General features: G+C 41.3%; 1 protein-coding gene across 1 annotated transcript in view; it reads right to left on the bottom strand.

The window, feature by feature from the left end:
* The window catches only part of cdk12 (cyclin dependent kinase 12), a 63,795-nt gene that overhangs the window by 16,369 nt on the left and 27,392 nt on the right, over nt 1–20,034 (bottom strand). The window contains exons 3-10 of the mRNA XM_060848554.1: nt 15,056–15,232; nt 14,113–14,252; nt 12,815–12,985; nt 11,357–11,546; nt 11,051–11,107; nt 8,390–8,491; nt 5,674–5,751; nt 3,673–3,789 (exon numbers count right to left, since the gene is read on the bottom strand). Of these exons, the coding sequence (XP_060704537.1) occupies nt 3,673–3,789; nt 5,674–5,751; nt 8,390–8,491; nt 11,051–11,107; nt 11,357–11,546; nt 12,815–12,985; nt 14,113–14,252; nt 15,056–15,232 (1,032 nt within the window). The remainder of the gene's footprint in view (nt 1–3,672; nt 3,790–5,673; nt 5,752–8,389; nt 8,492–11,050; nt 11,108–11,356; nt 11,547–12,814; nt 12,986–14,112; nt 14,253–15,055; nt 15,233–20,034) is intronic.

Raw genomic sequence — 20,034 nt, forward strand, 5'->3', positions numbered from 1 at the left:
TTGGGAAGCTCAAAGTCTTCTTTCGGCATTTAAACTTTAGGAAAGGATAAGTGGTGGGGGAGGGAGGTGGCATTAGTGATCAAAGTGGGAGAATTAGGCGTGGAAAGACAGCAAAGTTAAGATTCTAAATGGGTACTTTGCATGTGTCTTCACAAGGATATAAAAAACAAAGTCACCAGAGTCCCAGAAGACCATTGGGCTATCTCTCAGTACTGAGAAATAACTGGTGATGAGTTTAACCTGAGGGTCATCATGCCTCGGGTGAGGAGCAAGGTTGAAAAGATAGGACCTTATGGTAACCTACCACCAAAGATATACTGTAAAAGAAAGCAGTCAAGACACTGGATGTACCAAAAATTAATATAAAGGTGGTGTTAGAAAGGTTGATTAAACTTAAAAGTTGACGAGTCACCAGAACTGGATGAAAGCTGTTGAGAGATATAAATGAAGGAAGTGCAGAGCATTTGCCATTCTCCAGCAATTCTCCTTGGAAACAGAGATGGTGACAGAAGAACAAAAAATTACAAATGTTAAATCCGCAATGAAAAAGGGATCTAAGAGTAAAGCCAGCAATTACAGGTCAATCAGTTTAACTTTGTGGAGGAAATGGAAATATTTTTTAAAATGATAATATGGGCAAACCTAAGTTATACAAACAAGTGTGGGTTAATTAAAGAAAGCCAACAAAAGATTTCTAAAAGACAAACTGTTAAAATAATTTAAGTTTTATAATGAAATAACAGAGGGCTGATGAGGGTAATGCATATGTTGTCATGTACAAGTACTCCCAACAAGCAGCAATTTAATGCCACAGAGGGCAAATGAGATACAAAAAAAGACACTATCTGGAGAAGTGATAGGAGAGAGGTGACAACAGAGAACAGTAGTTTTTCTGAATAGTCACATATATATACACTGGGGTTGCATAGTGATCAACACTAAAATCTCCACTAAGGGCCCTCGTGGGTCAGTGGTAGTAAATCAGGTGGCTGTATATTACTACAACAACACATTTGACACGGATCCGCATAGTAGACTGATTAACAAAGTTAGATCGCATGGAATCAGGGACAACTAGCCACTTGGATACAAAATTGGCTTGAAGGTCGGAGACAGAGGGTGGTGATGGAGGATTTGTTTTTTGGACTGAATGTCTGTGACTAATGGTATACCACAAGGATTTGTGCTGGGTCCACTGCTTTTTGTCATTTATATGAATAATTTGGATGTGACTATTGGAGGAATGGTTAGTAAGTTTGCAGATGATTTCAAAATTGGTGGTATAGTGAAAAAATGATCACCTCAGACTACAATGGGACCTTGTTCACTTGGGCTGATGGGTTAAGGAGTGACAGATGGAGTTTAATTTAGATAAATGAGATTGTTGTGTTTTGATAAGGAAAATCAGGGCAGGGACTTATATACTTAATGGTAGGGAGCTGGGCAGAGTTGTGCTGGAAAAGCACAGCGGGTCAGGCAGCTTGCAAGGAGCAGGAGAGTGGATATTTTGAGCATAAGCCTTTCATCAGAAATGTGTTGGTCTTGGTGGTGGTGAGGTTGGGGAGCATCTTTTATCTCTCAGCCCCCCCTCCCCCACTACACTCCTGATGAAGAGCTTAATGCTTGAAACGTCAACTCTCCTGCTCCTCGGATGTTGGCTGACCAGCTGAGTTTTTCTAGTGCCACACTTCTTGACTCTGAACTCTAGCATCTGCAGTACCCTCTTTCTCTTGGGGCGAGTTGCCAAATAAAGAGACATTGGAGTGTAGGTTCATAATTCCTTAAAAGTGGAGTCACAGGTAGACAGGGTAGTGAAGAACTTGCCTTTATTGGTCAGTGCATTGAGTATAGTAGATGGGATGACATATTGTGGCTGTACAAGACTTTGGAGAGACTACTTTTGGGATACTGCATTTAATTCTGCTCTCCCTGTTATAGGAAAGATGTTGTTAAACTTGAAAGAGTTCAGAAAAGAATAACAAGGATGTTGCCGTTGTTGGAGGGTTTGAGTTACAGGGAGAGACTCATTATGTTGGGGCTAATTTCCCTGGAGCATCAGAGGCTAAGGGGTGACCTTACAGATGTTTATAAAATCATGAAGGGCATGGATAGGGTGAATAGCTAAGGTCTTTTTCCCAGGGGAGCCCAAAACTAAAGGGCACTGGTTTAAGGTGAAAGATTCAAAAGGGACCTAAAGGGCAACATTTTCATGCACAGGGTGGTGTGTGTAAGGAATGAGGTGGCAAATGGGACTAGATAGATTTAGGATATCTGGTATCATAGACGAGTTGGACTGAAGAGTTTGTTGCCATGCTGTAGAACTCTATGACCCTATATGTTAAGACTAAGACTGCGCGCAAAAGGCTTAACTTAAAAACTTTGTTTATGGCACAAAATTGGAAGAATTGTAAACTGTTGGGAGGACAGTGATAAAGGGCAAGTGGACATGGAAAGGTTGGTAGAATGGACAGACGTTTGTCAGATGTAACATTGTGCTGAGAAGAGAGAAGTGATAAATCTTGAATGAGGAATGAGTAAAGACAACATAAAATAAAAGGAACAACTCTAAAGGAGATTTATGAAATAAAAGATTTGAGAGAATATGTTCACAAATCATTGAAAATGGGAGGGCAGGTAGAAAAGTGATTAAAGTAAGTACATGGGATCCAGAGATGTATAAACTGAGGCATGGGGCAAAAAAACCCACAAAAACACAAAAAAAACCTTATACTGAATGGTTAAAAAAGACACTGACTTTATAGCAGGTGTTATATTGCATCCAATTTTTGGCACATACTTAAGGAAACACGTGCAGTCATCAGAAAGAATGGAGGAAAGATTTACAAGAATGGTTCCAGGAATGAGGGACTTCAGTTAAGTAAATAGGTTGGGAAAATCGGGATTGTTCTCCTTGGAGACAACAGGAAGGAGACTTGCTACAAATGTTCAAAATCGTAAGAATCTCGACAGAATAGACAGAACAAACATGTTTCACTGGCAGAAGTGTCTAGAATCAGAGGGCACTAATTTAAAGCGAACGTCAAAAGGAAAATGAAGAAAATTGCTTTACTCAAACAACGGTGAGGATCTAGAATGCACTACTTGAGTGTGTTGTGGAAGCAGATTGAATTGTGCATTTCAGAAAGGAATTTGAGAAGCATATGAAGAGAAAATCTTTGCTGGGCCTTTGGAGAATAGGTCCAGCCGAGTTGCTCTTGCAGACATCTGATTCAAACAGAGGGGTCAAATTGTCTCCTAAACTGCTGTAAACATGCTGTAATTCTATGATCCTCCAATAAAGAATAAAGCTTTCTTCCACACCGTCTCTAACAAACATTCCCAGGGCATGTACAACACTGGGATACATTGAGTAAATGTCATCTACGCTGTCCCCATCAAAAACTCTCAGTACAGATGCTGCATGGCGTTAGGTACAATGTAAAGCACCATCTAAAATGCCTCCATCAAACATATCCAGGATAGGTATAACACAAAGTTAGATGCAGAATCATGTTCCCTCTCCTGTCTCCAACAAACAGTCCCAGGACAAGGGCAGCAGAGGGTTAGAAACAGAGTAAAGCTCCCTCTATACTGTCCTATTAAGCATTCCAAAGAACAGGGTGGCATCTACTACAATGACCTTCTGCTTTCAGACTGACTGTTGTTGCTTACAATGAAAACTCTTCACGAAGCCGTCTCCGATATTGTTTCTTCGGTTTCATTGTGTGAAAATATGGCAGCTTAATGACATCAGGCCAAGCTGCAGGACAAGGGCTGCCACATAATCGACTGAGAAAACAAAAGCATATAACAGACTTATCATTTCCAATCATAAAAAAAGTGAAACCTTTCACAAATCATTCATTCTCAGAAATGACCAATGTCTATTGGACAAAACATGCCCAACTGGATGTGACTGAGGAAATCAACGGAAATTGTCCAACTGTCATAGTATAATTAGCATGTGCATGAGATCCCCACCTAATTATAAAAGTAACTGCACTAGTTACAGGATATGTTGTTACACATTTTGCAAGTATATAAAAAGGACAGGAGCTAAAATAAATGTTGGTCCTTCAGAAGCAGAGACAGGGGAAACTAGCATGGAGAATGAGTAAATGGCAGAGATACTGAATAAGTACATTGTGTCCATCTTCACAGTAGAAGTCATCACTTACATACTACAAATAGCAAGTTTAATAAGAGTGAGGAATTTAACTTAAGGTCATTAATGTCACCTGAGAAAAAGTACTGAAGTAATTTAAAGAGTTATTATGATCCGATAGATCCCCAGGACCCAATGTTCCACACCTTGCTGCAAAGTAGCAGATGCACAAATTTCTATTATCTCTAAATACCCCAGATTCTAGAAAATGATCCCAGCAAATTTGAAGTTAGCAATTATATGGTTCAAGGGGGAAGTGAGAAAAGAAAGAACTACAGGCTAATAAGCCTGATTGATGTCGGTCATCAGGAAATTGCTAGAATTTCTTAAGGAAGTCCTGACAAAGCACTTAAAATAAATTACGGTAATTTCTGACAAAGTCAACATAGTTTTATGAAAAGGATATCAGTGTTGATAAACTTAAAGAGATTTTTCTAAATGTAACTAGTAAAGCAGTTAAAACAGAACCAGTAGATACAGTATAATTGGATTTGCAAAACACATTCAGTAAGATATCACACAGAAGTTTAATACACAAGATAACAGCTCAGCGAATTATGGGAAATATATTAGGAATGATAATGGACAGGAAGCAAATTGTATTGACAAACCTGGCATATTCAAATTAGCACACTGTGACCACTGGTTGTCAAATGGATCAGTTCTGGGTTACCATTATTTTCAATGTTTATTAGTATCTTTGATGAAAAGGTGGAGAGTAATTTATCTATGTTTGCTGATGATATAAAGCTAGCTAGGAATTAAAAGTTGTGAAGTCCAGTGAAAGTTCACGAAGTTGGCTCCTATGACGAGAGGATGAGTAAATTAGATCTATGTTCATTTAGAAGAATGAAATGATATCATGGAAGCATACAAGATTCTGAAGGGGCTTCTAACAGCCACTCACAGCTTCTGACACAGAGGTTATTTAGGATAAGGGGCTCATAAATTAGGATGAGATGAGGAGAGGTTATTTCACTGAAAGGGATTTGAAGCTTTGGAATTCTCTCCTCCAAGGGGCTGTGAATGCATATTTAGCCAGATATGTGGTCCTGAGGGAATAAAGGAGACATGGGGAGCAGTCAGGGAAATGGAACGGAAGACATGTTTAGCCATGGTTGCATTAAATGACAGAGCAGGCTTAACAGACCAAATGGTCTACTTCTGCTCCTATCTCTTATGGTCTAACATTATATAGCTGCACACCACCAGTGTCAATAGGGTAAATGTCACACAGGGATCAGTGCTGGGGCCACTGTTGTTTGTGATATACATAAATGAAGTGGAAGAGGGGCACTGTTGGTATAATCAGGAAGTTTGTAGATGACACGAAGATTGGTGGAGTAGCAGAAAGCATAGGGGACTGTCAAAGAATACAGATAGGCTGGAGAGTTGGGTGGAGAAGTGTCAGATGGACTTCAATCCAGGCAAATGTGAGGTGATGCATTTTGGTTAATTGTAAAGAAGGTTATTTACGACCAGGAGGCCATCTTAAATTCACTTCTTACCTGATAAGCTCAAGTTGTGCCAGCTCCTGATTGGCTTGGAAGATTGGTTTTTTAGTGAAGAGCTCCCCCAGGATACATCTGTAGACAGACAAGAGTTAACCAGCTCATCACTTGCAGGTCTCCGCTTCACAGCAATCAGTTTCAGCAGCACAACAGACCTTTGAAATTGCCAACATCCACAATTTCCTTATTATTGTGGAATATTACTGTGCCAAACCTCTGATAATAACAAAAGCAGGAAATAAGACTGACTTCACCCTTTGTGTAAGGACAGCACCATTTTATGCTGAGCCCTCAATGTAACCCAATTTGAATGGATTAAATGATCTATGCCTCTTCCATTTTTCATTCTCAAGCTTCTTTTACAGATGTTTATTTTGCCCCAACTCTCTCTCACATTTTTTTTTTACAGTTATTCCTTCTAGCATCAGTCACTTCCTGTACATCATAGGATCTCTGACAGGTGTTCACTCCTCCAAGCCTCTCAATCTCCTTTCCTTTTACAGCATTTCTGACTCATCATCATCATCATCATCATCATGTGCAACATCAAATCTCAGGCCCCTTCTGCATTTAAGTAGCAAACAGTATCACAGCTTTTCCAATTTTGGTTTGAACTCTATGAAGTAAGGGACAGCATAAAATTGAAAAAGTAAAATTAAAAGAAAGAGCTTACAAAAATACAAAATACTGCACAGATCCTGCTGAATGGGAAGGATACAAAGATCAGCAATGGGCCACAAAAAAGTGTTACCATAAGGGATTATGAAAGGAATCTTGTAAAGGACATCAAAATCAATAAGAAGAAAATGTATAGTTATGCAAAGGGGAGGCAGTTGGTCAGGAGCAATGTTAGCAAACTAAAGATTGAAAGTGGGGATATTGTCAATGACAATTACAATGGCAGACATGGTGATAATTACTTTGCCTCAGTATTTTCTTAGAAAAGAAGGATAATTTGCCAAAGTCTCATGGTAAATCTCAGTGGAACTGGAACAAGGATTGAATAAAATTAATGCAGTTAAAACATCGATAACGAGGAAATTAATGGAACTGAAGATTGACAAATCCCTAGGACCTGATGGTTTCTATCTGAGGGTCTCAAAGGAAGGAGGACAGCACATTGTAGATGCCCCAAATATAGAGTTCCCAGGTTACAGGAGTCATCCCTTTGGATTGGAAAATTGTATGTGATTTCACTTTTTAAGAAAGACGAAAGAGAAAAAACAAGGAATAGTACTGCTCTTGCCTAACATATATGGTGGGGAAATTGTTGGAGTCTATAATCAAAAATAGGGCAACTGAAACAGTGAAAAGTTTCAGTCAAGAGTGTGGTGCTGGAAAAGCATAGCAGGACAGGCAGCATCCGAGAAGCAGGAAAATCGACGTTTCAGGCATAAGCCCTGAAAATTTTCAGTTAATTAGGGAGAGCCAGCCTGGATTCATGACAGGTTCATGCAATGACAAATCTCACTGAAATTTATGAAGAGTTAATTAAGGTAATAGACAGGGAAAAATCTCTGTATGTTGTTTATATGGACTTCCAGTAGGAGTCTGATAAAGTCCCACGGATGACACTATTAACAAAGTAGAAGTCCATGGAATTGAGGGCAATTACTGACATGGCTGGGAAAATAGTTGAGTGACAGATAACAGAATGCAGGGATAATGAATAGGTACTCAAATTAGCAGGATATGAACAGTAGTGTCCCACAACAATCTGTGTTAGGACATCAATTATTCACATTTAACCACTTGGATAATGGCACAGAAAGTCATTTACCCAAATCTGTTGATAACACAATGTTAGGTGGCATTATAGACAGCGTAGATGACAGCATAAAAGAGATATTGATAGCCTAGGTAATTGGGCAGAACTGTGGCAGATGGATTCAAAGTAAGCAAGTGTGAGGATATCCATTTTGGACTGAAAAAGGCTGGATCAGGATACCTTCTAGATGGTATTACATTAAATATAATAGATGTCTGAAGAGATTTGTGGGAGGGGAGAGTCAGTTGCACAGATCCTTAAAATGCCATGAACAAGTGTGGAAAATAATCATGGAAGGTATTGGAATGCTGGCCTTTATATCTAGAGAACTGGTGTATAATGACACAGAGGTTATGCAGTTATACAAAACCCTAGTTAGGTCCCACTTGTGTACTGTGAGCAGATCTGGGCACCACACCTTAGGAAGAACACAATGTGGATTTATAAGAATTATACATGGATTTCAGGGTAAGGTTGTGAGGAGAGATTATACAAAGTAGACTAATTTCTCTAGAATTTAGTAGATTATCAGGTGATCGGATCAAAATATTCAAGGTAGTGGCAGGTAAAAAACAGGGTAGATAAAGATAAACTATTTCCACTGATTGGGAATTTCAGAACTAGGGGGGCAGTTTCAAAATTCAGGCCAAAATGTTCAGGAGTAATGTTAGAAAGCACTTCAACATACAAAGGAGGGCAGATGTTTGGAATCAGTATTTTAAATCTGAAATAAATATTTTTTATTATGCAAAGGTATTAAGGAATATGGGCCAAAGGCAGGTATGTGGAGTTAGGCCACAGATCATTGAATGGCAAAACAGACGCGAGGGTTTAAATGACCTACTCTTCCTTTCTCAGCCACAAACGGAAATATTCTGAACAAAATCAATTAAGCGTTTGTGCCAGTAACATACTTAATCTTCAGTACCACAAACTTCCACTTACCCACAGCTCCAAACATCAATAGCTGGTGAATATCTCTCCTCCCCTAGCAGCAGTTCTGGTGGGCGATACCAGAGCGTGATAACTTTGTTAGTGTATGGACGGCTAGGGAACAAAAGTGTAGCGTGTCACTCTGAACAATGCATCAAATTTTACATTAATGCCGATGCACAAAGTACAAAGAGACCATTGTGCAATGCTCATCACCAAAAATGGATTATAATCTGAGCACAACCAGAATGCAATCCGAGTGCAACCTGAATGTAAGTGAAGCACTGTACTGTTCAGGAATTACAGGTGGTGTGTTAGTCACCTCCACTAAATGTTCCAGTCAGGATCAAACCATTTAAAGCCTTGTAGGCTTTTTAGTGTAAGAATTCAGGTGACATGGCAAAAATCTTGGATCTCACAGGTTTAACACAGAGAGATTTTAATTTCTAACAGACTCGGAGCATTTGCTGTTTAAAATGAAGTTTCCCTGAATGCCTCATTTGCATGATCACCCCTTGGGTCTGCATTGCTTCCTTGCCTGCAGACACTCTATACTGTTTCCCTGTAGGGTATGAGAGTTCTGACATGAAACGGATGTTACTATGAATCTGCCTGAATCAATCCCAATGTTTAGTTTACAGGGACTGGTTAAATCATAATGGTCATGATTTCTATAAATAAGTAAGTGAGCAGCAATTACCACACTGTATTCTATTTCATTTGCTGAGGCCCAGTTCCTAACTTTAGGTTTTGTGCTTCAAAGAAGGAGCAAAGGTTATTCTCCCCACAATTTCAAGCACAAATGGTACAACAAACCATAGAAGACAATTTTCCAAAATCTTAGTTAGGTTTTTCTATTCATTCATGAGATTGAGGTGTCACTTGTCATGCCAGCACTGGGGAGGAGGTGGTGGTGAGTCATCATCTTAGACTGTTGCAGTCCTTCAAGTGTAGGGACACCACAAAAAGGTTCTGGGATTGTGACCCTGCAAAAGTGAAATAATGGCAAATATATTTCCAAGTCAGGTGGGGAGTAGCTTGAAAAGGAATGTGCAGGTAATGCCATTCACTTGTAACTGTTTCCCTTGTCCATCTAAATGGCAAATGTTGCAGGCTTGGAAAGAGAGCAATGTGTACCATAAACAAGACACAGTGCAAGAACTCACCAAGGCTCCTTTGATAGCACTTCTAGAACTCTCTCCCTAACAGTGAGCCGATATCAAGAGGACTGCAGTGGTTCGTGAAGGCAATTTACCACCACCTTCTCAAAGGTAATTAGGGACAGGAAAAAGATGCCAGTGATGTCCATATTCTCTGATAAATAAAAAAAACCTCTGTCTTCACAAAGTAACATAAGAAGAGATCTACATATTTGGCCGTAGTGTCTCACAAACCATAGTACCCAATTATGTTTTATTATTCATTCGTTCTTCATTATTATTGCCTGTCCTTAGTTGCCCTTGAGAAGGTGGTGATGAGCTGCCTTCTTGAACCACTGCAGTCCATGTGCTGTAGCTTGACACATAATTGCATTAGGGAGAGATCTTTAGGATTTTGATCCAGCAACAGTGAAGGAACGTGATACACTTTCAAACCAGGATGGTGAGTGGCTTGGAGGGGAATTTGCAGGTGGTGTTGTTCAATGTATCAACTATCCTTGTACTTCTAGATGGAAGTGGTGATGGGTTTGGAAGGCGGTGTCTAAGGATCTTTGGTGGATTTCTTGTGGATAATATGCACTGCTGCTACTGAGCATTGGTACAAGGAGTGGATGCTTGTTGATGTTACACCAATCCAGTGGACTGCTTTGTCCTAGACGGTGTCAAGCATCTTGAGTGCAGTTGTAGCTGCACCCATCCAGGCAAGTGGGAGCTACTCCACCTTACTTTTGACTTGTGCCTTGTAGATGCAGACAGATTTTGGGCATCAAGAGGTGAGTTATTCGCCTCAGTTTTCCTAACTTTTGGCCTGTTCTTATAGCCAATGTGGTTATGTGGCAAGTCCAATTAAGTTTCTGGTCAATGGTAACCCCAAGGATGTCGACTGTGGAGGATTCAGTGATGGGGACAGCACTAATGTCCCGGGACAGTGGTTAGATTGTCTCTTAATAGAGATGGTCAATGCCTGACATTTTTCTGGTGTGAATTCTACTTGTCATCTGTCAGCCTAAGCCTGGCATTTGAACACGAATTGCTTCAGTACCTGTTCAACATCAATCATGATCAAACACCCCCACTTCTGACGTTATGATGGAGGGCAAGTCATTGATGAAGGGGCTGAAGATGGTTGGGCCTACGACACTACCTTGAGGAACTCCTAAAATGATGTCCTGGAGCTGAGGTGACTAACCTTCAACAAGCACAAATATCTTAAGTGTCAGGTATGACTCTAACTAGCTGAGAGTTTGCCCCCAATTCCCATTGATTCCAGTTTTGCTAGGAATCCTTGGTGCCACACTTGGTCAAATGCAGTCTTGATGTCAAGGGCTGTCACTCTCACCTCAGCTCTAGAACTCGGCTCTTTTATCCATGTTTGAACAAATGCTGTATTGAGAGCAGGAGCTGAGTGGCCCTGGTGGAACCCAAACTGGTCATCAGTGAGCAGGTGCTACCTGTTGGATCCAATAACTAGAAGCATGCACATACCGAGTATTATACCATTTATGAAACATACCTCTCCTCCGAGTTGTACAATCGTGCCAAACCAAAATCTGCCAGCTTGATCTGTCCACTGGATAAAAGGAACACTTATTGAGACTGCAGTTTCCACATAAAATTTCCCCCCAAACAAAACACACCACTTAAACTAACTATCTCACCCCAGAAGAATCATGCTGGATCAAGTAAACAATCAAAGAGATAGATGCAAGTCCCCTTATTTACTCTCTCACAACCCCCACCTAAATAAAACTTTCCCACCAATCAATATCCTGCTATTAACAACACAACTCCATCTTATATTTGCTCTTCATTTACATACCTGTTGTTGAGAAGAATGTTGGAGCATTTAATGTCACGATGCAGAAAATTCTTTTTATGACAGTAATCTAATCCATCCATCAGTTGCCGCATGAAAGATCTGATGTGGTCATCAGTGAAATGCACCAATCCTGACTCCAGTAAACCCATCAAATCATGATCCATGTACTCGAAGACCAGGTAGAAAGCTCCTGTTTGATTTGGGATGGAGACAACACAAGTGAGAAAATGGTTACCATCATCATTTACCCACAACAGGGAAGCATTCCAGAAAATTACTTACATAACTTAGTTTGGATTTGCAATTATTTATTGAAGTTTTAAAATGCAGACTGTTAATTGTTAGCTTGGCTCAATTAGAATCATTCATTTCCATAGGTCTATTATTGAAGACTTAAATATCATTCATCATCTAGAGACCACTATCTAAGTTAACACCACAATGCAGAACTAAGAATTCCCATACTGGCAAGTGTCAATTGTTCAGATCATATCAGTAAACCTCAGCTCAGCTACATATTGAATCAGTGGCCACAGCAGATCAGGAGTTCTTCCAGTGTTGCCTTAATTCCATCAGAAATGGAACTCACTCTTTTCTTGCTGCTAGTGGAACTCAACTGCCCCAGAAAGGAGGGTGGCTAATGTTGTGGCCTTTGTTTAAGGAAGATTGCAAGGAGAGACTGAGAAACTATAGATCTGTGAATCCGACTTCAGTTGAGGGTGAATTATTGGTAAGGGAAGCCCGTGCTGGAGGAGTTTCTACTTTTATCATTAACTAACATTCAAGAGGTTCTTGCTGCCTGTGTAGGTGAGGGTAAAGTCAACAGTGTGGTTCAGCGAACTGTACACAACGCCATGTTACAGGAGGCCATTCAAGCTAGGATTGAAAAGATGCCGTGATAATTGCCAGTACAGTCAGAAATAAGATCGATTAAGGGTCCTTCTTAGTACCAGTGGGAAAATATGGAATAGGTGGGAAGAATCCAGTGCTTCTCATCTATGTAATAACAAACAATATAAACAGAAGAATGAGATTCTATTGAGGGCATCTGAGCAGCTACAACCCAAATTAAAACACAGAAATGCAATGATAATGATCAATGCACTACATATCTGAATCACTCAGTCCATTGTGAATCTTTGGAATTCTCTATAAAAGAGAGCTGAAAATGTAGAAATGTTCAGTATATGCAATACTGAAATTGATAAATTTTTGTTTGTAAGAAATCAAGGAAAAATGTAGGCAAGGGGCTTTGGTCAAGCAGGATCTTCTTCAATGATGGAGCAGTATCCAAGAAATGGATAACCTACTCTTTATATTTCTTATGTATAAGCTAAAGAGTAACAAACTGGAGTAAACTGCATTGCAAGTAATTTGGAAGTAAAAAATCGATAATCAACATTTTTTGGTTGCATGCATATCCTTTGAAATACTAGTTCATGATAATCTCCATTGTACCTTTATCTTTTTTGAAGTCCAATGCATCTTGTTTGTCAGTCACAATCTCCTTCATGTTGACCACGCTGGTATGATTGAGCTGACGAAGGATCTTGATCTCTCGAATGGCCGTGATGGGAAATCCCTCCTTTTCATTATCCAGTCGGACCTTTTTAAGGGCAACCATCTCACCTACCAAAAAATCAAGTTTCCATTATCTGACTAGCAGTGATGAGGCAAGAACAGTCTTTATGTAGTGCCTGCCAACTTTTTACCCACTGTGACCCCATTTTGAAGCTCGAAGATTGCTGGCACCTTGAAGTGAGAACACAGGGGTCAATCTAGCGTAGACAAAATACACTGTAAAGAAGAAGAATGTTGTGGATCACGAGTATATTAGATCATAAATGGCTGAGGAGTGACTTAATTGAGGTGTGCAAAACAATGAGGGACTAGGATGGAGTTATCATGAAAACTTGTTTCCCTCAAATGCCATTAGCTGCAAGATTTAGATCAGATGCTGGAAAGTGAGATTGAAATAGGCAGCTAATTTATTCTGCCAGCGCAGACACAATGAGATGAAAGACTCTTCTGTACCATAACTGTCCTGTGGTTCAAACAGGTGCACAACTATGACATCAGTTGTAGATGTATTTTTACGTTTGCTAATGCCATTTTTTAAGAGAAAGAGAAACAGGAGCGGATATTAATTGCCTGAATGCATTTGGATAAGGTAAGGAGAGGGTTCTTGTGGCACTGTGGTAGTGTCCCTACCTCTGAGCCAAGAAGCCCAGATTCAAATCCCACTTGCTCTGAGCAGGGTGACTTTAAAAAGTCCATTTGGAATAGGAGGATCTGTGACACTGTGGAATGAGAGGGGTAAGATTGAAGAAGCCAATAAACCCTCTCCACAGAAAGAACTTGCACCTTAATTTCAATCCCACTGACTGCTTAGAATCTATTAACATTGGCTCCAATGTGAATGCGCCCACAGTGGGAGCTAACTTTCCATTTCTAGACAAAGAATGATGTTGTCACAAGCACTGAATTCCTGTCCCAGTGCAGTGGCATGAGATGCAATGTTCTACAAAAAAAAATTGCAAAAGCGAAGGATAGATGACTTTGATTGCAGCAAATTGCTGTAAATAGCACAAATGATGATAGTATTACCACATAATACTAAGATGTTATTTTCCACCCAGCTAATACAGAAGACTAAATCTCAAATCTTAGAAAATTGAAATCAAAACTTGCCCATGAAACGTAATGCTCTGTGGCTTTGGGTGGTGAAAAGCACTGGTTTTTGAAGCATCAATTACCTGTGTCCTTATCCTTTGCTTTGTAAACTTGCCCATATGTTCCTTCACCAGTAATTCCAATTATGTCAAATTTATCCACGCACCGTTTGCCCCAGTCACTCTCAGTCTCCTTTTTCTCACCATAGCGAGGACAACAGATCCTTAAAGTAAAGTTTAAAGTGTGAGTGGCAACAGAAACTAACCAAACCCTCACATGAAAGCTGCATGTCCAATATTATTCCCACTTTATTTCAGGCTATTGTATTTATTTTCACTGGGGTACAGGTCCCATACATACCGACTCTCACTGGGTTATAGATCCTACACACAATGACTTTCATTGGGGTATGGCTCCCACACACACTCATTCTTACTGGGGTACAGGTCCTATACATACCGAATGTCACTGAGGTATGGATCCTACGCTCAAGGACTCTCACGGGGGTATGACTCTCACACACACACACTCACAGAGTTAAGGGCCCATACACACTCGCTCTCACTGAAGTACAGGTCCCATTGTGTATAGACACTCATTCTCACTGGGTGGCAGGACTACACTGATTTTCAAGGCTATGTTGTACTGTGGTTATTCAAGATGCATTAGAATAGGAGTGAATGGTTTTCAGCAGTTGGGTGACTGCAGTCGATAGAAAAGAGGTGAAGAGGTCAGGACGACATTTGTCCACCCATATAGTGTTTCTGCAATCTTCTCCTGGCAACCAACCTCCAATATTTTTGCAAAATGTTACACAGATCAGGCCAGTATCACAGTTTGATTCACAACAACAGCCTCCTTGTGGACAATGTCACATTGACCTTTAAGACTGAATCCAAAAGAATCAAACTGATGGCAGCCTGAGCAATAAACTCTAGAGCATTCCTTTCAGCAGACACAGCAGACATTAAGCCCACAATCACCTGAGATATTTAACTAAATTGCTAGTTTCTCCAAAATTCTTACTTAGGTCTTTTTTTAAGGATCGGTTGAGATGGAGGTGGTGTCTTCTGCTCAGGGGAAGCTGGTGGTGAGGGATCTGTTCCAGGAAGTTCCGGTGGGAGCGGGAGGTCTGCTAGTAAATGCCGTGTTCTTTGGTCTCTGTCTTTCTTGGTAGATTTTACAGGCTGGATCTCCTTCGGACTGAAATGGAAACAGTATTACAGCAATGAAAACCATGTGGGTGGTGGTGGGAAAGCAGCACCAAGGTATGGATGCGATCATGGAGTGTGAGGTAACACAGTATTACAGGAGTGCCAGATGTTGGTAAAGCTGCTTCAGAGAATGCCTTTCACTCACTGGGCTGCTCCTGCCACATATTCCTTGACAGAGAAAAATAATTTTTAAAACTATTTAGGATCATTTGCGATCACTTTGTACGATGTCTAGAACAAAGGAAAAACATTAATTTTAATTCATTGCACTACAGAAAAATCTCTAAAGCACTGTGATAGCATCTTATAACTAGAAAAAAGAATTCCTAAACTTTTTCAGATTATCAACATTACCTGTGCTCCTTGGGATTACCCAGGGGCTGTACCTCTGCTTGTGTTTGGCCTTTCTCTGTTTGGTCCAAAGAACCAGAAGGCGGTCATTTGTCCCCTCAAGACTGCTCCACTTTCAATGAGATCATGAATATTCATCTCCTTAATGTCATTTCCCTGTGCTATCACTAGATACCTTGATTTTTTTGATATCTAAGAATTTATTTATCTTTATCTTGAACATTCTCAATGACTGAGTCTTTACAATATTCTGAGACAGCTTTCCCAAAGATTCACCACCCACCAAGTGAAAAAATTCCTGCTCAGCTGAGTCTGAAACAGATGCACCGATTTCGAGACTATCCTTTCATACCAGATCCAGGAAAGGCAAACCTCCTTCCTTTGTTACCCTGGTGAGCCCTGCAAGAATTCTGTAAGTTTCAGTGAGATCATCTTTCATTCTTCCAAAGGCAGGAGTGTACTGGTCCAGGCCTTTCAATCTCTCCTGTTAAGATAACCTTGTCACGGCAGGGATTAGTTTGGTGAGACTATGTTGCACTCCCTATGTGGCAGATATATCTTAGGCAATGAGAGCAAAACTGTGCACAGAATTCCAGATACAGCCCCACTAAGACTCTATACAGTTGCACTAGACAACTTTACTCCTTTACTCAAATGCTCTTGTACTGAAGCTCTTTGCCTTCCTAACTGATTGTTGTAACTGCCTGTTAGCTTTCAGTGACCCAGGACCAGGGATTCTGCAGTTTATCTTACTTGGCTTGAGTTGTGCAGTTTTTCCGTCTAAGTTAGAACTGCTACTTGGGGACATTTGCTCCATTTAGAAGGCCTCACATTCCACACTGCTCTCAAATAGGAAAGCACAGCTGTGATGAAGTACTGGAAGTAGCTAATCACAGCTAAACAAATTATCACTTTCTGCATTTAGGTATGGTTGTACATGAATAAAAGGGTAACTGTGCCTTATGAGGAATTTGGTGCTGTTTTGATATACAGTTTTCACATAGCTATTTCCGTTAAGAACTCAAGAGTTTCAGTTACAAAGTTAAATTCTTTCATAAACACACAAGCAATTTTGAAACCAATAGTTACACACTTTTCCTGACTGACTGATGATTTCTGCTCTCTCATATCTCAGCATGCAACAAATAATGGCTGTTGGCTGCCTGTTGTGGATTTACTTGCTGGTTTCAGGCTGCTCATTATAAAGTGACTGACCAATCCACTGCACTCATGCTAATAAATACCTAATTCCTTCAAGAAACAAAATGAAAAGTCACTTGACACCAGGTTAAAAGTCCAACAGGTTTATTTAGAAGTACAAGCTTTCGGAGCATTGCCCCTTCATCAGGAGGAGGAGGAGCCTGATGAAGGAGCAGCACTCTGAAAGCCTGTGATTTTAAATAAACCCGTTGGGACTATAACCTGGTGTCGTGAGACTACTGATTTTGTTCACTCCAATCCAACAACAGCAGCACCACACCATGGCTATTCTAGAAACAAGGAAGAAACAGGATGAATCACAACTTAATTTAACATTCATGTCTGGATCAGAGATGCACCTTCCACATCAGACCAGTCAAAGGTCAACTTGTAACAAAAACAGAAATTGCTGGAAAAGCTCAGCAGGTCTGGCAGCATCTGTGGAGAGAAATCAGAGTTAACGTTTTGGGTCCAGTGACTCTTTCTCGGAACTCAGAAGTTCAACTTGTGCTGTACTTGTGCAATGGAGCATCTCCAGAGGATTGACGAGCTCCTCAGGTGAGGTTCAGTCATAAGGGAGACCAGTCAATGCCACATCAGCAGTGCAACCATCCTGACCAACTTCAAATAATTACACTCAAGTTTTCATCTGATGAGGAGGCAGAGCAAATATGAACTTGCATAACATAAAATTACTGTTGCAATTATAATCTGGAATGATGAGAGGTAGCTAGATCCTTCACAAAGCTGATACAGAAGCTAATGACTATACCAGACATGCGTCCACATCTGGAGGAAGAACGCCTCATCTTCCGTCTCGGAACACTTCAACCCCAGGGCATCAATGTGGACTGCAACAGTTTTCTCATTTCCCCTTCCCCCACCTCACCCTAGTTCCAAACTTCCAGCTCAGCACTGTCCCCATTACTTATCATACCTGCCTATGTTCTTTTCCACCTATCCACTCCACCCTCCCCCCCCGCCCCCGACCTATCACCTTCATCCCCTCCCCCACTCACCTATTGTCCTCTATGCTACTTTCTCCCCACCCCCACCCTCCTCGAGCTTATCTCTCCACGCTTCAGGCTCTCTGCCTTTATTCCTGATGAAGGACTTTTGCCCACAACGTTGATTTTACTGCTCCTCGAATGCTGCCTGAACTGCCGTGCTCTTCCAGCACCACCATAATACTATCCTTGACTAACAATGCCATGACACCCCCTCTTCTACCATCTTCTTTGTTCTTGGTGAAATATCTAAATCCCGGAACCTGCAATAACGATTTCTGTCCCTGCTCTATCCATGTCTCCAAAATGGCCACAACATCGAAGTCCCAGGTACCAACTCATGCTGCAAGTTCGCCCTCCTTATTCAGGTTGCTCCTGGTGTTGAAGTAGACACACTTCAAATCACCTTCCTGCTTGCCGGTGAACTCTCGCAACCTTGAAACCTCATTTCTGACCTCACTGCTCTCAACCTCCTGGATACTGGAGCTACAGTTTAGATTCCCATCTACCTGCTGAATTATTTTAAAACCTCCCGAAGGGCATTAGCAAACTTCTGCCCCAGGATATTGGTACCCCTGTGGTTCAGATGTAGACTATCCTGTTTGTAGAGGTCCCACCTAGAGTCATAGAGATGTCCACCTACCCCAGAAAGAGTCCCAATTATCCAGGTATCCGAAATCCTCCCTTCTGCACCATTCCTGTAGCCACATGTTCAACTCCTCTCTCTCCCTATTCCTTGCATCGCTAGCAGGTGGCACAAACCAGAGATAACAACTCTGTTTGTTCTAGCACTAAGCTTCCACCCTAGCTCCTTGAATCTCTGTCTTAAATTCCCATCTCTCTTCCTAAATATGTCGTTGATGCCTATGTGGACCACAACTTGGGGCTGCCTCCCTTCTCCCTTAAGGATCCCGATAACGCAATCCAAGACATCATTTATGCTGGCACCTGAGAGGCACCACACCAACTGTGAGCCTGTCTCGTTCCCACAGAATCTCCTATCTGTCGTCCTAACTGTGGAGTCCCCAGTGACTAATGCTCTGCTCATCTCCCTCCTTCCCTTTGAGCAACAGGGGCAGATTATGTGCCAGAGACCTCTACACCATGGCTTTCCCTGGTAAGTCGTTTCCCCCAACATTATTGAGCGCCAGTATTGAGGGGAACAGCCACAGGCGTTCCCTGCACTGCCTGCCGGTTTCCTTTCTGTCTCCTGACCTGACTTCCAAAGCCTGTCCACCATCTACAAGACACAAGTTGGGAATATAAAGGAGTACTCCTGACTTGCCTGGATGGATGCAACTGATGGGCGGCACGGTGGCACAGTGGTTAGCACTGCTGCCTCACAGCGCCTGAGACCCGGGTTCAATTCCCGAGTCAGGCGACAGACTGGGTGGAGTTTGCACGTTCTCCCCGTGTCTGCGTGGGTTTCCTCCGGGTGCTCCGGTTTCCTCCCACAGTCCAAAGATGTGCGGGTCAGGTGAATTGGCCATGCTAAATTGCCCGTAGTGTTAGGTAAGGGGTAAATGTAGGGGTATGGGTGGGTTACGCTTCGGCGGGTCGGTGTGGGCCTGTTTCCACACTGTAAATCTAATCTAATCTAATCCAGAATGCGTCCACATCATTCCCAGTCTATCATAATCTTGGGTATGACAGATAATTTCATTCCTGAATTCTGTATAGACCATCCTGGAGATTTTCCAGAAAAGAACATGCTTTGCACTTGTGGGTGACAGACACAGAGTGAGGAACTATCTTGGAATTGTACCAACATTCACCACTTCCTCTGGTAGCTCATTCCATACATGCACCACCCTCTGTGTGAAAAAGTTGTCCCTTGGGTCCCTTTTAAATCTTTCCCCTTCAGCTTAAACTTAAACCCTCTAGTTTTGGACTCCCCCACCCCAGGGAAAAGACCTTGTTTATTTACCCTGTCCATGCCACTTATGATTTTGTAAACCTTTTTTAGATCACTCCTCAACCTCCAATGCTCCAGGGAAAATAGCCCCAGCCTATTCAGCCTTTCCTTATGGCTTAAACACTCCAACCCTGGCAACATCCTTAAATCTTTTCTGAATCCTTTCAAGTTTCACAACATCTTTCCTATAAGCGGGGAAACCAGAAACATACAATATTTGAAAAGTGGTCTAACCAATGTCCTGCAATATGACCCCTCAACCCTATATTCATTGATCAATAAAGGCAAGCAAACCAAATGTGTTCTTCACTATCCTGT

This window comes from Hemiscyllium ocellatum, chromosome 32, assembly GCF_020745735.1.
Source record: "Hemiscyllium ocellatum isolate sHemOce1 chromosome 32, sHemOce1.pat.X.cur, whole genome shotgun sequence".
NCBI classification, from domain to species: domain Eukaryota; kingdom Metazoa; phylum Chordata; class Chondrichthyes; order Orectolobiformes; family Hemiscylliidae; genus Hemiscyllium; species Hemiscyllium ocellatum.